General features: G+C 40.9%; 1 protein-coding gene across 3 annotated transcripts in view; it reads left to right on the forward strand.

The window, feature by feature from the left end:
- The window catches only part of BLACAT1 (BLACAT1 overlapping LEMD1 locus), a 178,471-nt gene extending 160,271 nt beyond the window's left edge, over positions 1 to 18,200 (forward strand). For all 3 annotated transcript variants that reach the window (XM_073615804.1, XM_073615803.1, XM_073615802.1), the window contains exon 2: positions 10,478 to 18,200. In XM_073615804.1, the coding sequence (XP_073471905.1) occupies positions 10,517 to 10,618 (102 nt within the window). In that variant the 5' untranslated portion in view covers positions 10,478 to 10,516 and the 3' untranslated portion in view covers positions 10,619 to 18,200. The remainder of the gene's footprint in view (positions 1 to 10,477) is intronic.
- Positions 18,201 to 18,565: the final 365 nt, after the last annotated feature.

Consider the following 18,565-nt stretch of genomic DNA (forward strand, 5'->3'; position numbering starts at 1 on the left):
CTCAATGATCATGCTGATGGCTTGTAAGAATATTTTTGGTTCTGGGCACCGCCACCAATTTTTCAGCCCCTGTTTAACAGGGGCGTGTAATTACAATTTTTGATGCAATATTTTGCAGGAGGGCTCCTTCCTGCGCTCCAACTAGAGTATCTGTGAGGGGTTGCAGTGTCGTGGCACCAGCGCCTAAGGCCCAATTTTTCTGCCCTTGTTCAACAGGGACATGTAATTACAATTCTTGATCTAATATTTCACAGCAGGGCCCATTTCTGCACCCACCAAATGTAACTGTGAGGACTTACAGTGTTGTGGCACCAGCACCACCCCCACCACCACCAAAGGCCCCATTTTTCTGCTCCTGTTCAACAGGTGCATGTAATTACAATTCCTGATCTAAAATTTCACAGCAGGGCCTGTTCCAGCTCCCACCAAGAGTAACTGTGAGGTCTTACAGTGTTGTGGCAACACCAACACCTAAGGCCCCAATTTCTTCAGAGTATATAGGGCAGGCCCCTACTTTCAAACATCCAGCTTACAAAAGACTCCTACTTGCAAACGGAAGGAGACAACAGGAAGTGAGATGAAATCTACCCCTAGGAAGGGAAATTCTCTCCTGTAAGAGTTAATATGGGAAAAACGTGTCTCCTCTCCACTGATGCTTTATCGCCAATCCTTGTTTCACTAAAAACCCCAAATTGTCAAAAAACATTTGTCATTGGGACAGAAAGTGAGGTGAAATCTTCTGAAGAGGTGCACAGACAGCAAAACAAATGTCACAGGGGTGATAACCCTTCCCTATGTTTTCCCAAAAGCTTAAAAATAGATTTTTTGGCTGGAGCTACACTTTAAAAATGTACCAGTTCAAAATTACAAACAGATTCTACTTAACAACAAACCTACAGTCCCTGTCTTGTTTGCACCGCCTGTATACTGCTGTTCAGAGTATATAGGGCCTGGGGGCCCCACGCCTTTTATTTTTATAATTTGGGTGCAGGGTTCCGCTTAATACCCAAAGGGCCTGGTAATGGATTGGGGGGGGGGGTACCCATGCCGTTTTGTCTCACTGATTTTCATCGATATTGCCGGGACCCAACATTACATTAAAGCCACAAGCAGTTTTAAATTACTTTTATTCCTTTAAAAATGTCATTTTGTGCAGGGACTGTTCTAAGCACGGGAAACACGCGCCACTTTACAGGCATACTATAGACACCCCCCAGGTACGATATTTAAAGGAATATTTCACTTCTTTTTTTTTTTTTACTTTAAGCATCATTAAAATCACTGCTCCCGAAAAAACGTCTGTTTTTAAAACTTTTTTTTGCATTGATACATGTCCCCTGGGGCAGGACCTGTGTCCCCAAACCCTTTGTAGGACAATACCATGCAAATTAGCCTTTAAATTTAGCACTTTTGATTTTGAACGTTCTAGTCCCATAGACTTCAATGGGGTTCTAAAGTTCGCGCAAATTTTCGGTCTGTTCGCAGGTTCTGGTGCGAACTGAACTGGGGGGGGGGGTGTTCGGCTCATCCCTACTGGTCGCATACATTTGGGTAAAAAAAAAAGATGCCCTTTCCCAGGCCTATGGCCATTGTGGTATAAATTGTCCAGCCCCGGACCTGGAACGGGGGGGGGGGGGTTTATGTGGAGAGTCAGCCTGGGGAAGGGTTAAGAAGGGCTTAATTGAAGAGGGCAGGTACTTCAGACCCGCTTATTGCCAGCTGAGTTGAAAATGTCAGAGAGAGGATTGTGTTTTGAGAGAGATTACTGTTGAGCTATCAGAGCTGAGAGGAGCTTGAAGCTGGAAGGAAATTTAAAATAGATTCCGCGCTTAGGATAGTGTGGGTTGCTGCCCACCACCCTTTTTGGGTTCCTGAAGGAACTTACAGAGGTATGTATAGAGAATGGGGTGATTGGCGCTACCCTATATAGTGCTAAGTGGTTTGTCAAGAAGCAGTATGAATTATTATACTAAACTCCTTACACCAGATCAAAAGTGAACGTGCTCCCACATAAGAGGAGGATAAGTGAATAATGGGAAAAATATATCAGTTCATAGACAATATATAGAAAGCGTAATAATTTATATATATATATATATATATATATATATATATATATAGATAAATTATAAGTATAGATATAAGAAATGGATGACACAAAGGTGCAGAAGTGTCCAGGGGTATCCACACCTTACTATACAAACGCTAAGCGTGTGAACATACCCCACTTAATACAGTGCAATAAAATCCACAACTAGGCATACATGTATTTAAGTGTCCAATTTGATGGCCCAAAACCTAATCAAAACCAAAAATACATATGGATGTGAAAAAAACAAAAGAATATAATATAAGTAGTCCCAGAATGTTCAATATTCCAAATATAAAGGGACTTCCGTGCACAGCAGGTAGTGTGACTGTAGTGCTCCCCCAATGGGTCCCCACTCACCAGACGTAGTTACCCCTGCAGGGGTGGTAGGCATAGAGTGGGTAGCTTTGAATGGGTCTCCTCCTTAGTAGCTGTACCGGCCCATCTACTCCTCCATCGGGCCTGTATCCCTGTTCAGTCAGGATCCGGAGTGTATACTATTCAGGGCTTCCCAGGGCGTTTTCCAATAGCAAGCGGCAGAGTCAAGAGAGGAGACGCCAGGGATTTGTAGAAAGGCTTTTCCCTGCCCACCACCAAAAAAAGAGGATAAATTCAGAATGTATAGCCTCCCACTCTCGTGTTTGACAAAACAGCAATTGCATGTGATGAACCGTGACTGCAATCAAGCCGGCTCCATATGTGAAAGACAAATGAATAAAGTGCTCCACATAGCGTGATACTGTTTTAACAAATTTATTAAAATCACTCCAAACACACTTCAATAGTTGCACTCGCTTTTAAACTGAAACAAATAAGCCTTTGAACAAATCCACAGCAAACAACAGGATCGATGATCCAACGGTGCACCACGGTCACAGCGGACCTGAATGTCATCGCACTGACATTAGACTAATGTCTAATGTCATCTAGTCTAGTGTCTAATGTCATCGCACTGACATTAGACACTGCTGTCTGGAGAGGACTATGCCGATCGGACTGCTGGGCCTTAGAAGGTTGGGTGAGAATCACACCAGTTTACACTTCAGGTCCGCTGTGACCGTGGTGCACCGTTGGATCATCGATCCTGTTGTTTGCTGTGGATTTGTTCAAAGGCTTTGTTTCAGTTTAAAAGTGAGTGCAACTATTGAAGTGTGTTTGGAGTGATTTTAATAAATTTGTTAAAACAGTATCACGCTATGTGGAGCACTTTATTCAATTGTCTTTCACATATGGAGCCGGCTTGATTGCAGTCACGGTTCATCACATACAACCCAGGTGTGGTTCAATTGCTGTTTTGCCAAACACGAGAGTGGGAGGCTATACATTCTGAATTTATCTATCTTTTTTTTTTTTTTTTTGGTGGTGGGCAGGGAAAAGCCTTCCTACAAATCCCCGGCGTCTCCTCTCTTGACTCTGCCGCTTGCTGATGGAGAACGCCCTGGGAAGCCCTGAATAGTATACACTCCGGATCCTGACTGAACAGGGATACAAGCCAGATGGCGGAGTAGATGGGCCGGTACAGCTACTAAGGAGGAGACCCATTCAAAGCTACCCACTCTATGCCTACCACCCCTGCAGGGGTAACTACGTCTGGTGAGTGGGGAGCCATTGGGGGAGCACTACAGTCACACTACCTGCTGTGCACGGAAGTCACTTTATATTTGGCATATTGAACATTCTGGGACTACTTATAATATTTTCTTTTGTTTTTTTGTTTTTTTCACATCTATATGTATTTTTGGTTTTGTTTAGGTTTTGGGCCATCAAATTGGACACTTAATACATGTATGCCTAGTTGTGGATTTTATTGCACTGTATTAAGTGAGGTATGTTCACACGCTTAGCGTTTATATGGTAAGGTGTGGATACCCCTGGACACTTCTGCACCTTTTGTGTCATCCATTTCTTATATCTATGCTTATAATTTATCTTTATTTTGTAGAACTTGGTTGAATCACAATCAATGGGAGCTAGCATGTGTATAATTTTTAAACACATACTCACTTTTTAGAGTGTGTGTGTGTGTGTGTGTGTGTGTATATATGTGTGTGTGTGTGTGTGTGTATATGTGTATGTGTGTGTGTGTATGTATGATATATATGTGTGTGTATATATATATATATATATATATATATATATATATATATATATATATATATATATATATATATATATATATATGCTTTCTATATATTGTCTATCTATGAACTGATATATTTTTCCCATTATTCACTTATCCTCCTCTTATGTGGGAGCACGTTCACTTTTGATCTGGTGTAAGGAGTTTAGTATAATAATTCATACTGCTTCTTGACAAACCACTTAGCACTATATAGGGTAGCGCCAATCACCCCATTCTCTATACATTGAAGCTGGAAGGACCCTTGTTGCCTATAACTTGATCCTGCTGGGTGAGCTTGCCTGAACTGGGACTTTGCTATGTTATATGCTGTGGCTGGGATGCTGAGCATGATTTAAAAGGACTGTCTTATACTGGAGTTTTTGTTGTTGTTTGAACTGCCTATAAAGACTGTCAATTTTCTGTTGCATTTTGCTGAGTAAAGCCTTTTAAGTTGACTGAACTGTCTCACAGCTGCTTAACCCCTCGGATCCTGACTAACGCTTTCAGAAATAGAAGTTTTAATAGTTTATCAATTAACAAATTGGAAAGTAAATGAACAGAAGAGAAATCCAAATCAAATCAATATAATGTGTGTTACCACCCTTTGCTTTCAAAATGGTATTAATTCTTCTAGGTACATTTGCACACAGTTTTTGAAGAATGTTCCAAACATCTTGGAGAACTAACCACAGCTCTTCTGTGGATGTAGGCTGCCTCAAATCCTTCTTTTTCGTCATGTAATCCCACACAAACTTGATGGTGAGATCAGGGCTCTGTGGTGGACAAACCATCAGGACTCCTTGTTATACCTTATGCTGAAGATCTGCCTGTATTTCTCCGCATTGAGGATGCCAATAATCCTGACCAAATCTCCATTACATTTGCAGAAATGCAGCCCCAAACTTGCAAGGAACCTCCACCATGCTTCACTGTTGCTTGCAGATAATCATTATTGTACCGCTCTCCTGTCTCCTGTTACAGTCAAATATTTCAAATGTTGACTCATCAGTCCAGAGCACCTGCTGTCATTTTTCTGCACCCCAGTTCTTATGTTTTCATGCATAGTTGAGTCGCTTAGCCTGGTTTCCACATTGGAGGTATGGCTTTTTGGCCGCAATTCTTCCATGAAGACCACCTACATAGTTGGTGAGGCTGAAAAGACACCGGTCCATTCAGTTCAACCTCCTGGTGTGTGTGTGTGTGTGTGTTTATGTCAATAGTACATTGTCTACCCCTGTATGTTGTGGTCATTAAGATGCCCAGCTAATAGTTTTTTTAAACTTCCGACGCTCCCTGGTGATACCACTGCTTGTTTAAGAGAACTCCACATCCTTACCGCTCTGACAGTAATGAACCCTCTACGCAGTTTAAGGTTTTAGTGAATGGCCACGTGTCTTTTAAAATTCCCTTTCACTGAATAGTTTATTTTTTTCCCTATACTAGGGTCGCCAGTACAGTATTTGTGCATTGATATCACATCCCCTCTCAAGCGTCTCCTCTCCAGAGAGAATAAGTTCAATGCTTTGTAGTCTTTCCCCTTAGATGAGTTCCTCCATTCTCTTAATTAGCTTTGTTGCCCTTCTCTGGACTCTCTCCAGTTCCAGCACATCCTTCCTGAGGACAGGTGCCCAGAACTGGACGGCATACTCAAGATGCGCCCGAACCAGAGTCTTGTAGAGTGGGAGAATTATCGTTTTATCTCTGGCGTGAATCCACTTTTTAATGAATGTATTGCATGCCATTGCTGACCCTGTCATCTACTAAGACACCCAGGTCCTTTCCCATTCTGGATTCCCCCAGAGGTTCTCCCCCTCATTTGCCATGTAGTTGCCCACCCCATTATTTTGTTTAGGTCTTCTTGCAAGGTTTCCACATCCTGCTTAGAAATGTATTTCCCTGCTTAACTTTGTATCATCCGCAAATACTGAGATTGAGCTGTTTATCCCATCCTCTAGATTGTTTATAAATAAATTAAACAGGATCGGACCCAGGACAGATCCCTGGGGGACCCCACTTTCCACACCAGACCATTCTGCGTACTCATCATTTATCACCACCTTTTGGACTCGCCCCTGTAGCCAGTTTTCAATCCAGGTACTCACCCTATGGCCCATGCCTACATACCTTAGTTTGTACAGTAAACATTTGTGGGGAACTCGATCGAATGTCTTTTGAAAATCCAGATACACCACATCCACAGGCCTTCCTTTATCAAGATGGCAGCTCACTTTTTCATAGAAGATTAATAGATTGGTCTGGCAAGAACGATTCTTCATGAACTCATGCTGATTACTACTAATGATACTGTATTCATTACTAAAATCTTGTCTATAGTCCCTTATCATTCCCTCCAATAGCTTGCAGACAATTGATGTTAGGCTACCTGGCCTGTAGTTCCCAGGGCTATGTCTTGGCCCTTTTTTAAATATTGTTGCCATTTGGTCCCGGTGACTTATATTTTATGTTTTTAAAGTCTGTTTCTGATTCTGTCTTCTGTTAGCCATGAGGGTGCTTTCTGTGACGTGTTATTAGAATTAACATTACCGCCTTGGTTACTGTATTCCCACATTTCCTTTGTGAAGACTGAGAACAATTTATTCAAAACCTTTGCCTTCTCTGTCCTTTTGTAACCAAATTCCCTTCATCATCCTTTATGGGGCCAATATGTTCTGGCCTCACTTTCATATTGTTTATATACTTAAAGAATTTCTTGATTTTTTTTATTTATTTTTTTTTTTTTACTTGCTATCCTCCGCTATTGTTTTTTATGTTCTAGCTTAGCTGCCCTGATTACACTCTTACATTCCTTATTGGCTTCTTTGTAAAGTTGGAATGCTGACAATGACCCCTCAGCCTTCTATTTTTTGAAGGCCTTTTCTTTTGCTTTTATATGCATTTTTGCATTGGAGTTTAGCCACCAAGGGTTTTTTTTGTTTTGTTTTTTTTTAGCTCTCTCAAACTTATTTCCTGTTGGAATGCACTGACCAATACCTTTATTTAGTATGCTCTTAAAGCAAAAAGCGCAAATTTAGGGAAGTTGGCTCTTTTGAAATCCAGTGTCTTTGTATTGCCCTTGTGCTTCCTATATCTGTGATTTATACTGAAACTAATTGACTTTTCGCTGTTTCCTAAATTGCCCCATATTTCTACATCCCCCACCAGGTCTGTATTGTTAGTAATCAGTAGGTCTAGTAAAGCTTTGTTTCTTGTTGGTGCATTCACCATCTGACCCATGAATTTGTCCTGCAAGACATTTAGAAAATGGCAAGTCTTAGACAAATGCATGGTTCCTTTTGGATAGTTAAAATCCCCCATTATAATGACATTTCCCATCCTTGCCGCCATTCCAAGTTGTGATAGGAGGTCCGTGTCCGCCTCCCACACCTCCCTCTGGTTGGGGGGCCTATAGCATACACCCAGTATTACTTTCCCATTACTTTGCTCCCTTCCTCCCTACCCACAAGGATTCCACCTCCTCCCTTGCTCCCTTAGTAATGTCATCCCTCACATTCGCTTGCACGTCATTCTTAAAATACAGGCATACCCCTCCCCCTTTTTTACCCTCCCTATCTCTGCTATCTCAGGGGTATTCAGGGAATACCCCTGAATAGTTGCCAGCAAATCATGAGAGCTGTCAAACCAAGTCTCTGAAATTCCCAAAAAATCGAAATCCTCCTCATACATTAGCAGCTTCAGATCTCCTATTTTATTAGCTAGACTTCTAGCATTGCCTCATAACTTTGTCAGGTTGCATATTATTTCCTTATTGTTATGATGCTGCAGTTTGGATTTGCCAACTTGCTTACCTTCGGTTTTGGTATTATAGTCACCCTACCATTAATTCCCCCAATATTACCCAATTATTAACCTTGTTCCATGCTGGCTGTCTCTACATCTGGACCCACCCCCTCATCTCCTAGTTTAAAGGCCTTTCTAACTTTTCAGCCATCTTCTCTCCCAGTAGAGCTGCACCCTCCCCATTAAGGTGCAGTCTGTCCCTGTTAAAGAGCCGGTACTCACTGAAAAGTCAGCTCATTTATCCAGGAACCCGAACACTTCCTTTCTACATCGGCTCCTCAGCCACTTGTTAACTTGCCTAATCTCCCACTGCCTTCCCGGTGTGGCTCAAGGTACTGGTAGTATTTCTGAGAATACTACCTTGGAGGTCCTACTCCTCAATTTAGCTCCTAAGTCCCTGAAATCATTTTTTAGGACTCTCCATCTTCCTCTGACTTTGTCACTGGGGCCAACGTGCACCATGAAAGCTGGGTCCTCCTCCAGCCCCACCCAATAATCTGTCCACCAGATCCACGATGTGCCAAACCCAAGCGATACTGTTTAGTGCTTACGGTCTTTTTGACAGCTAGCCCTCTCTGTCCTTCTAATGATTGAATCCCCTACCACCAGAATCTTTCACTACCCTTAGCCAATCTCCTGCCCTCACTGGAGGAGTTTTTCCCCTGGCAGTTAGGGGCGTCACTCTGCTCCAGCAATGCTGGTCCTTGACTGGTTTCCCAAATATCACGCAACTTCTGGGCAGAACTTTCCGGACAGTAGATGGGTGTACCTGTGTCCCACTGGTCTCTGCCAGTTCTGTGCTGATGGCACAGCTGGACATCTTTCAGTGTTGAAGGGAAGTAAGCATGATGTGTCTTTCAACTGCCGCATTAAGTTTCTTTGGCCGACCACTGCGCATACGGTCCTCCAATGTTGCCCTTTTTCTTAGTGCTTCTTCAAAAAAGCTTGAACGGCACATTTTGAAATCCCAGTCTGCGTTGAAACCTTTGCCTGGGAGAGACCTTGCTGATGCAGTATAAGTACCGTGTGTCTTGTTGCTATGCTCAGTCTTGCCAAGATTTATGACCTATGACATGAAACCGTCTACCACAACCTCACCTTAGTAACCGAGTTTGGCTGTTCCTCACCCAGTTTTAAGCCCCCTACACAGCTGTTGCTGTTTCAGTTAATGACTGTTTTTCAACCTACATATGAAATTGATGATCAGTAGCACCTGGTTAGTATAATTGGTTAATCATACACAGGACTAATCCTACAAAATCCCTGACTTTATGCAAGTGTACAAAGTGTGCAAGTGTAAGAACTTAAGGAAGAAAAGGATACAGTGCCTCTAAGTGCAGTATGTGTAGAACGCTGTATTGGTAATATAAGGTAAAACACTCATGACAGAATTGGGTAACAGTGTGTGGTATGAGCATGATGGTCCCGCTTTGTAGTGTCCGGGGGGAGAGATCCCTCTCAGCCTATGTCCCTGGTGTTCCAGCCAGCAGCTCGTACGACTTGTTTCCTGTACTGGCAGCTGTTCCAGATGGACTGAAAAAGAAGCATGCATGCTCCGAACGCAAGGCTGCCTCCGCCACTCTGTACCCAGAAGTGACGTCATCCCCGAGCCTCCAGCGATCTACTTTTTTCAGACCGAGCTGCCAGTACAGGAAGCTGCCGGCTGGAACTCCAGGGACATGGGCTAAGAGGAATCTCTCTGCTCCGGACACTACAGAGAAGGACCATCGTGCTCATACCACGCGCTGTTGCCTAATTCTCTTGTGTGTTTTACCTTGTACTATTAATACAATAATCTACACATACTGCACTTAGAGGCGCTGTGTGCTTTTTACCTCATTTTCAGAGTTTGCTTATAGATCCTTCACACCTGCTGCTTTCAGTGCTGTATTTTGGGGAAAAAAATGCTAAAAAAAAAAAAAAACCTGCCTAAAACGTTTGCACAGTACGAAAGATGGATAGATATCTGGTAGTAATCGTATTTAGAAAAATCCGACAAGCTGGTTGTGCCTAAGTTGATTAATAGATCGACTTGGGTACAATCAGTCTGCCCATACATGAAATTAAATTCAGCCAGTCCCTGCTAAACCAGTGAAATTTGGATCCATGTATGGCCAGCTTAAAACTGGCCCCCGCCAACCAGAGACTCAATGAGTAATCTCAGCTCCCACATCACTAAACGACTATTGATATTGCATTGTTATATGAACTTCACTGTAACAGCTTTTTGGCCAAATGTTGAAGCCATCTCTGCATTCTTGCTTTAAAAATAAAAGTAGGATGGCAGTAGCAGCCTTTTTGAGGAGAGATTTTGCAGCAAAAGTTGACACTGCAGTTAAAATTAGGGGGAGAGGCATATGTACATAGTATCAAAATCCTATATATTATGATATTATTTGCCTTTTTGTGTTACTATTTACTTTTTGTGCAAATTTTTTAATTCATTCTTAAATTTTTTTCCACTGCAGGTGCTTTTGGACATCATCTCCATCCCAACATTTCAGTCCATGCCGCAGTTTACATTTGCATGTTTCTGTGGCCTTCATGGGTTCTGCAATATGAAACCAAAGAAAGACAAGCCGCAAGCTGAACAGGAGACTTCGGTGTAAGGGACATATACTTTCCCCTCAATCATCAATCTTCATCGTGCATATAGGATCTCTTCTTTTTTTTTTTTTTTTTTTTTTTTCTTTTGTAGCTTCATCTTTGTGATAGAAAGAACTGCAGTGAAATGCATTACTGGAACCTAGGAACAAAGGATATAACTGTATCCTTCCCTTTATGTAAGGGAATCAAGAAAGCATCATATGCCATTGAGACATGGGATCTTAAAACCTCATAGCATGAAAGGCTAAAAAATGTAACTTTATGGAACAATGATTTGAGTTAAAGTAATACTAATCTTTAAACATCCACCAAATGGATCTTCACACCAAAGTGTTTTGCACACTGTAGGACTATTCGAGAAAAAAAATATTTTATATTCAAACCAAATCGAACAAGTACCTTACTAATATATGTAGCAAACAATTTCAACAACTGCCAATGCCTTTGGTGATGTACTTGATGTTTGACAGAAAATGAGTATTCATACAATCTTTTAAAATGGTAAGATAGAGAGAACTGAGGCTCAGAAAAGAAAAACAATCTCGGCAGTGATTACAAACCAGTGTAACACAATCTACATTTGTAGCTGCAACAAAATCATCTGGATCATGTTTATTAATATAGTATCTATGCTTTATCTATTTTATGAAATATGTGTAAGTAGGAGGAAACGTTAAGGAGTCAAATATACATAGTCCTATGGCGGCAATATAGTGAGAAAGAAACCATTATAGAGCACAGTGCCCCTGATGTATCAAAAATAATATATCATTAGAAATTATGTTCATTTCACTGTTTTTTTTTTTAGTGAGATGTTCAGAAAAACATACACCATAGCATGTTTATGTTCAGAAAACCACCAATGTAAAGTTGTGTTCCTAATACAGCAACATCTACAGCAATATATTTAGCACGAGCCATAGTATAGCAATACAGCATGATCAGGACATGCGTTAAAAATTGATAGACTTCTTTACTATGACGGCATGCCAGTAGTTCATGTCCAGTTACTAATGTACACAGAGAACTAGGGCTTTATTGTACAAACATAATAGTTGCAGTGCTTTTGAATATATATATATATATATATATATATATATATATATATATATATATAGGCTTAAAATAGAACTATGGGCAAAAGGAAAAAAATATATATGATGCTTTCTGTCATTAGTATTAAAGGGATTGTAAAGCTTTGTTTTTTGTTTTGTTTTTTTAAATAACAAACATGTCATACTTTCCTCCACTGTGCAGTTCGTTTTGCACAGAGTGGCCCCGAACATCCTCTTCTGGGGTCCCTGAGCGGCACTGGTGGCTCCTCCCCCGCATCAAGTGTCCACTTTGGAGAAGCTCTCTCCTACGTTGGACACCCATGCGGGGCGCTCCCGAGTCCTGCATCTGTGTCCATTCACAGAATGCAGGACTCGGCCCCGCCCCAGGCATGGCGTCATTGGATTTGATTGACAGCAGCGGGAGCCAATGGCTGTACTGCTATCAATCTATCCAATCAGGACACGAGACACCAGCTATAGCTGTTGTGCTCGTTCCCGGCTGGCAAAGGATCGGGGTCAGGTAAGTAAAACGGGGGCTTGGGGGGGGTTGCAGCACCACAGGAGGTTTTTCACCCTAATGCATAGAATGCATTAAGGTGAAAAACCATGAGGGTTTACAACCCATTTAACACAGTAGTCCGCCTGTAACAAAGTTTGTTCTTACCTGTTTATCCTGCCAGTAGATCCAGTGATTTTTTTTTTTATTTTTTTTTAACAAGATCACAAAAATGCAAATTTTGGAGCAAATCACTTTAAATTGACTTTTATATAGGTGATAAACATTTTAAAGCAAGCTTTTGTTTGAAAGAAAAGGTTTAACCGAATAAATGCTGATCATCCATATAATAGTTTGTTCCAGCTCTGACTTTTACTGCGCAGCTTTGCTTGCATGTAAAGGTCAATCTTTTTAATTATAGTGGGCTTTTAATTAGCATTTTTCTTAATGATGGCTGAACTCTATACTCAATACTCACATATGTTCTATATACAAGGGCTAGATATTGATTTTATATTTAAATTTTATAATTTGGTACAAACTTGACAAACAACCTTAAAGGAGTTGTAGAGGCAGAAGGTTTATTATCTTAACGCTTTCTATGCATTAAGGTAATAAAAACCCTTTGTGTGTAGCAGCCCCCCCAGCACCCCCCCCCCCCCAAATTACTTACCTTAGCCCGTTCTTTCTCCAGCTATGTCCACGAATGTCTTAGCTGTCCGGGACACTCCTCCTGATTTGGCAGAGACACAGCAGCGGCGCCATTGGTGCCCGAGACTGTCAATCAAAGTCAGTCGGCCAATCAAGGGAGAAAGGGGAGAGATTTTACAATCACTTTAACATGCCCTCTATATGTATTTTTAAGTTGTTCATATACTCATATAGAACCCTTTGACTATACGATCTAAAATACCCTTAGGAAAATTTACTAAGACTGGAACAGCCAGAATCTGGAACCCCTGTGCATGGCAACCAATTAATTTCTAGCTTTTATTTTCAAAGGTTAAAGCAGAACTAAATTCTGCATTACTTACCTCTCCTTTAATGGTCTGGCATCACTAGCTAGTACCAGCATTTTCTATCCAGCTTCTTCCTGGTTCTGGACTGCAGCTATCTTCATTGACTGGTGTGGGACAGGGCTGGACTGGCCTCCTGGGATAGCAGGAAATTTTCCGGTAGGCTGGCTGCCCTGGGGCCGCTGTCAGCTAGGAGCTGTGAATGGGAGGCAGGGCTGGCTAAGGAAATGAATTCTAGGAGCTGAGGGCTGGAGGAGCATGTGGCTATTGTGCGGCAGGCAGGTCTGTGGTGTGCAGGAAGATAATGCAGGTAGGTGGGCGCATGGACACTTACTGTGTGTTCTCTGGGCAGTGGACTGATCATTTCTTGTAGTAGGGAACCCACAGCCAATAGCGCTGCTTAGGGGAGTACAAGGGAGGACTTGCTCCTCCTCCCGTTCATCCACATCCAATCAGCAGATAGTGAAGCCCTCCCCCACTCACATTTGACTGTAAGTGCTGGAGTGGGGCTGAATGGGGACGCCAAGAGGGAGATAAAAGGAGGTATGACTACAACAATACAAGTTCTGCAGGACACACAACTCTGGCTGAATGGAAAAATCAGGATCGTAGGGAGCACAGTAACATGCTGCTGGCCAGCTACAGTGTCTTCCAGATATCTATGTGATCAGGCAGCATGCAGGTTACTGATCAGCCTCCCCTCCCTCTTGTCTCCCTGGTTACTTTTTTTATCTGCCTAACCTGACCTGCACATTGTCTGATCGCACCGATAAGATCTCTGGAAGACCTGCAGCAGCATTCTATGAGACCAGGGACACATGGCTGTTAACCATTTCAGCTTGTAATCAGCTATTTAGCCAGAGCTCTGTGTGTGCTGCACAGATTGTTTGATGGGGTTTTTTTGGAGGATTTACTGCTGGATCAGGCTAAAAGCTTCACGGACCCATTAAATGGGTACTGTCCTCCACTAATCTTGAACAGTTCAGTGTTTGCAAGAAAATTTGTATTTTGGAAATTGGATGTGATGCTCTTTTCTGTCGCTTGGTTGTACTTTCAAAGGAAAATGACTGACTTGATCTTGCAGAGATGGTTTAAATAGAGTGGAGCGAACCTGAGATACTATATACCTGTACACTGAGTTCAGCTTTAAATGCAGTCTCTGACCATCTCCTGCATCAATCATGTCTGCAATCCCTAACAGTCCCCTGTACTATGTCTGCAGTCTCTGACCATCTCCTGTGCTATATCTGCAGTCTCTGACCATCTCCTGTGCAATATCTGTAGTCTCTGACCATCTCCTTTATAATGTCTGCAGTCTCTGACCATCTCCTGTACTATATCTGTAGTCTCTGACTATCTCCTGTAATATGTCTGCAGTCTCTGACCATCTCCTGTACTATATCTGTAGTCTCTGACCATCTCCTGTACTATATCTGTAGTCTCTGACCATCTCCTGTACTATGGCTGCAGTCTCTGACCATCTCCTGTACTATGGCTGCAGTCTCTGACCATCTTCTGCAATATGGCTGCACTCTCTGGCCATCTTCTGTAATATGGCTGCACTCTCTGACCATCTCCTGTAATGTGTCTGCAATCCCTGCAGGAGAGGACACACACATGAGACACACACACACACTGTACACACTTCCCCATCTGCCACAGCAGAAGTATATTACAGCCTCCAGTCCTGGACCAGTACAGAGGGAGGATGCTTTATGGTGGGCGCTATGGCCAAGGCACATTTCACAATGGAATCCACCCTCCCCCAAAAGACAGTCATTCATTGGGTGCAATATACATATAGATGTAAATACATACAGTGTATGTGTGTGTATAGATATAGAGGTGAGAGAGGGAAAAAAAACAAAGAGGAGGAGAAGGAATAAAAAGAGGGGGAGGAACAAAGAAAGCTGGTGAGAAAGAACATGACAGATGGATAGAGAGAGAGCGATATATGGGGAAAAAAAGCAAGACATTAGGCTAGAGAGAGATAAAAGGGAAAGAAATGAGAACAGAGAGAGTGATACATCCTAAGAGGTACCATAAGGGTACCTTATGCTAAATATACTGTACGAGTGGAAGGGACTCGGTGCTAAATGTCTGCGGGTTAGTGGTGCAAATTACTTGCCTTGGGTGCTGACAACCCACGCTACGCTACTATGAAATTATTTCCAGGGCTGGTTTTCATGCCCAGTCCGGCCCTGGTGTGGGATATTGACACTCCTGTGCATACACAGGAGTTTAGTCATCCTGGCACACAGGATAAGTGTCAGAATGTATACTAAGCTGTCCTTGCGCAGTTAAGTGTACATTCTAAAGAAGACTGTGAGCAGACAAGTAAGATTGTTTTATTGCAGAAGAGACATTGCCTGTCTCTACTACAGTAAACAGTCTGCATGCTCACAGTTCATGAAATGGAGACAAAAGTTCAGCTTTAACTGGACAACTGCTCCGGATTCTGTCTGCTGAAGCTATAGTGAATCCCCCCCCCCCCCACTTAGTTGTATAATGCTGTGTATGATGAGGTCATAAAACTCAGTAGAATACGTGTGATATTATATTTCTTTGTAATTGCATTATGCCATCTGCTAATCACAGGTGCTCATAGGCAGTGCTGGGACAAGGTCATCCAGTGCCCAGGGCAAAGATGCCAAACTGTGCCTCCCCCCCACCCCTCATTCATGATGTGCAAGCTTAGGGGATCCTACACCCAGCAGTCTCTCGCTTGTCAAAATCACTGCCACTACTCCTATCAGCCTTGTAACAGAAGGATTGTAACAGCCTTGTAACAATGATTTCCCTACAGTAAATTATTGTGCCCAGGGCAGCCGTCCCTCCTGCCCACCCATTGTCCCGGCCCTGCTCATAGGTTTTGTGCAAGGTTAAAATCTGCTACGGAAATTGAGGAGTACATTATTGTTCCGAAAACCTGACATTTTCAACATTTTTAAGGGAAGAGTGTAATAAAATGTAATATTATACAGGATTTATATAGCGCCAACAGTTTGTGCAGCGCTTTACAGCATGAGTAATAGATGAGAAATAGTCCTATTTTGCATAACTTTCCTTTAAATTATTGATACCACTGAACAACTTCCTGCAATTCATCCAATTCTGCTGTAAATTCATTATTTTTATTTCACTTTATTTATCTCTGTACCTATGAGAATAGGAAGACCAGCCAAGACTTCCTCGAGTAATGGGCTCAAGGGGATTTATACTTGGAAGTTTGCTGAGGACCTTGACCTAAAGGCATGTTGGTGGCGTATTTATAAAACGATTTTTAACATTCACAAGTTAATGACTGGCATATTTATAAAATATTTGTTGGAAAAGTCATCTGTATCGTCATCAGATCAAGCAACTTCTGACATTTACCAATATCTGTTCTTCACTTGGGAACTGGAGCTTTCTGTATTATTCATGCTACATAACTTAGAGAATGACATTCCTTTATTTAACATGTTCGCATGCTGATTCTGGAGTGGTGAATGTGTGTTTTAAAAAGGTGTTCTACAGATCTGTAAGTGTAAAACTATGGAAAATTTGCCCTTTATGAACTCTGAAGTTATGTCATCCTTCTCTAGTTTCTGCAATGAATGTCACTATTAATAATAATGAAAAATGTATGTAAGTAAATGTTTGAGCTGTTGACAAATATATTTGATTTAAAATTAATTTTACTCCTACACCAAACTGGCTAATATCATGCATCTAAAATATATCTAAAATGCAGAATGTTGGCAAGTGAAATAAGTGAAAAAATTGTGGAAATTTGCTGAAAAGTTAGATATATAACCTAATATAAACAAATAGGTGTTTTTACATGTTGCAAATCCCATGATATTTGTATATACATTTCTAATTAGAAATTTATACTAACGTACAAAAAAAATTTACAATAAACATTGTTATATAATAGAACATTTCAGGACAGACAGTATATTGCACAGTTTATCAATATTCCCAAAAATCTATAACTACGGTTTATTCAAATATTGAACACACATTTACCAATTCATGTACTGGTATAAATGTGGTGAATACACATTCATATTAAATCTGCCCACATTGCTCCACAGTTCAAAAATGCATCAGCTTTACTCTGTGATATTCTCAGACTAGTTGGCTTCCTGACTACTTTGACAACACATTTTCAGCCTCTTCTCTACATCGTATTATTACAAACATATTCCATTCTAAATCATTGGTGCAAATGATGGTACATGCTAAAATATATTGGTAAACTAACCCCATGCTGCAATTTCCTGAGAAGCCAGTAGCCAAAGACAGAAATTGACAAACAGACATAAACTGTGATTTCAAGTTTGAAATATTTTATGCGGCAGAACTTTTTTTTTTATTATTTCATAATCATGTTTACATAATTTTTTTTTAATTATATCAATAAAAAAACAAATTTAATTTTAATTTGTTTAATGTTAATGTATTTAACATTTTCCTTTTACAAACTAAGAAAAGGTGAACCAGTGAGTTAAAAAGAGATTGCTTAAATAAGGCCAGTCTACAAATTGGAGCATAGTTAACTACAATTTAATCATGTTCCTGTATGTGTCTACCCACCTCTAGTTAATAACGTTATTCTTCTCAGGATGAGACTGTGCAAAGTCTTAGTGGTCTAAACAAAGTTCTAGGCAGGGTAGCTTTCCAACTTGATGTACTAAAGAATTAGAAAAAACGCTCTATTTTTTTTTTTTTTGTACTGATGCCTAATAAAGTGACATAACGCAGCATAGCAACATTATGCACCCAGGATGAGCTGTTATTGATTCTTGTGGAGCTTTGATATGTACAGGTAAAATGTGTCTCTTTGTTCTTTAGGCTCTATCACAAGAATAATATTCACCAAATCTGTATCATTAAGGTCAGAAACTGCTAGTACTTTAAAGATAATAAAGTAACAATGGGTTACTTAAAACACCGGTAAAAGTAATTTGTCACCTGTGCAAAGTTTTCATCTTGAAAAAATATGTATGATAAAAATAAAGTATATTCAGCACCGACAAACTTCCAGACTTGTCCTCATTCTTACTTTAGGGTCAGCAAGTTCTAAAATTATGTCCTCGGCTTTCACTACAGCTCTATTATATTTTATTGAAAGGAAAATACTTTTGCTTCTCTAAGCTGATGAAAAGAGGGGTATCAATTGCAGAGAAAACTCTAATCCTGAGTAGATAAATATTAAATGTATTGAGTATCATGTAAAAGACTGAGCTCAACCATTCTCATGGAGACAAAAAGCAAAGCACATTTGTCACTGAGATGTGACTTCTGAGGTCAAATAAATATCCTCTCTTGAAAAAATGATTCTCTGTTGCAGTAATCATTGCAAATCAAATATACAGTTGTGTTAAACACATT

The sequence above is a fragment of the Aquarana catesbeiana genome, linkage group LG02 (assembly GCF_042186555.1).
Source record: "Aquarana catesbeiana isolate 2022-GZ linkage group LG02, ASM4218655v1, whole genome shotgun sequence".
Lineage (NCBI taxonomy): Eukaryota > Metazoa > Chordata > Amphibia > Anura > Ranidae > Aquarana > Aquarana catesbeiana.